This window comes from Montipora capricornis, chromosome 9 (genome assembly GCF_036669925.1).
Source record: "Montipora capricornis isolate CH-2021 chromosome 9, ASM3666992v2, whole genome shotgun sequence".
NCBI lineage: Eukaryota > Metazoa > Cnidaria > Anthozoa > Scleractinia > Acroporidae > Montipora > Montipora capricornis.
The window spans coordinates 23,631,115-23,632,968 of record NC_090891.1 but is presented as its reverse complement, the minus strand read 5'-3'; the positions used below and the strand labels follow the sequence as shown (position 1 = coordinate 23,632,968).

The window sequence follows — 1,854 nt, the reverse complement described above, 5'->3', positions numbered from 1 at the left end:
AGAGGCAGATTGGGACGAGGGAATGCATCGTCGTCTTCTTCTTCTTCACCAATGAAATAAGAAGGTGAAGAAATAAGGTTACTGACCTCACCGTCATTAAGCTGTTGAAAAGAAAAGTAAGAGTGGAACGTAATGCTGATGCTGATGATTATGAGGACGACGATGATGATGATGATGATGATGATGATGATGATGATGATCCCATGCATGCAACTTGCTTTATTACACATAACACGAGAATTTTATTCCATAAATCTCATTTGTAGAAATCTATACGCTATATTTTCACATGTCAAAAAATCCTATACAACCAATCAGAATGGCGTACAGCTGTTTCACATGTCGAAGTATAACCAATCAACGATAGCGTAAAGAGCTTTCTGAGCCAATCACAATCGTGCATCGTTTACATTCAAAAAGCTTTCCAGATTTGGCGGCTTTTAGCGGCGACGCCTCCAAATTTTTCCAGCGAAAATGGCAAAGCCGGAGGGAAGCGCTAGATTTGTGTCGGTTGGTTGCTCCCTGGACGAGTTTGTGCAGCATCAAGAAAACAAGAACACATTAAGCAAAACACAGAGAGATGTCTCGTTGCTCCAAAAATTTTTAGTTTCAAGGAACGAGCTGAGAGATATTGAAAATATTGATGCAAAAGACCTCGACGTGTTACTAGCCAACTTTCTACTTCAAGTTCGAAAGAAAGACGGACAACAATACGAACCCACATCGCTCAGGTCTTTTGTTTCCAGCTTTGATCGTTATTTAAGAAAGAAAGACTATTCCTCGACCATTATGTAAGGAAAGGAGTTCAGAAAGACTAAAGAAGTATTAGTGGCAAAGCAAAAGGAACTAAAGAAAGAAGGGAAAGGAAATAAACCAAACGCTGCGCGTATGCTAACAGACGAAGAAGTTGATATTCTGTATGGCCAAGATTTACTCGGTTGCTCTTCATCAGAGGCTCTTATTAACACTATATGGTTAAACAACACACTGTTCTTTGGACTGAGGGGTTGTCAAGAGCACAGGGACATGAGATGGGGCGATGTTGAAAGAAAAGAAACAGCGGACGGAACAGCATTTCTAGAGTACAACGAAAGACAGACGAAGACACGAACGGGTGCTGATCCAAAAGACTTTCGTACTGTAAAGCCAAAAATGTTTGCTGTCGTTGGCAGTGAAAGAGATCCTGTCCGGGCTTATGACCTCTATGCTTCTAAAAGACCAGATGACCTGAAGTCTCCGGATAGTCCGTTTTATTTAGCAATCAATCACACTACAAAAGCCGTAAATACAAAACCTTGGTTCAAGTCAGCTCCCATGGGAGTTAACAAACTCAAGTCACTTATGAAAACAATGGCAGAAAAAGCTGGATTAGATGCGAAAAATTTCACCAATCATAGCGGAAGGAAAACGATGATTTAGAAACTGAATGATGAAGGAGTACCGCCAACGCACATCATACAAATATCAGGGCACAAGAACGTACAAAGTCTGAACAACTACAGCACTATGTCGGAGCGACAAGAAAAAAACATTTCCAACATTCTGAGTGGATATCCTGGAGTGCCGGGGCCATTGGGATACCAAGTAGGTATTTCCAATGCTTTGACTCTGAATGCAACTAAAACAGTACAGGAGTCCACAACACAGCAGCCCTTGACTCTTTTCCAAGGCGCTTCAATTCAGGGAGGAACTTTTAACATTTCTGTAAATGCCTTGATTGAAAGTCCCACTTTGTCCTTGCATTCTCCAAGGTCCAAAAAAGCACGTCACTTTGTTATTGAATCAGACAGTCACTAAATGAGACTTTATCCTATTTATTGATATCGTACTTAGATTTTTAAAAAAATCTCTTGT

At 40.6% G+C, this 1,854-nt stretch overlaps 1 protein-coding gene across 1 annotated transcript; it reads left to right on the top strand.

Annotated features, from left to right (window-relative positions):
* Nucleotides 1-888: 888 nt before the first annotated feature.
* Nucleotides 889-1,419, top strand: LOC138017455 (uncharacterized protein KIAA1958-like). The gene has a single exon (XM_068864537.1). The coding sequence runs from the start codon at nt 889-891 to the stop codon at nt 1,417-1,419; it is 531 nt and encodes a 176-aa protein (XP_068720638.1).
* Nucleotides 1,420-1,854: the final 435 nt, after the last annotated feature.

Bases quoted from the DNA above. Each gene is read 5' to 3' on its own strand.
- LOC138017455 (XM_068864537.1), top strand. From the start codon at position 889: ATGCTAACAGACGAAGAAGTTGATATTCTGTATGGCCAAGATTTACTC.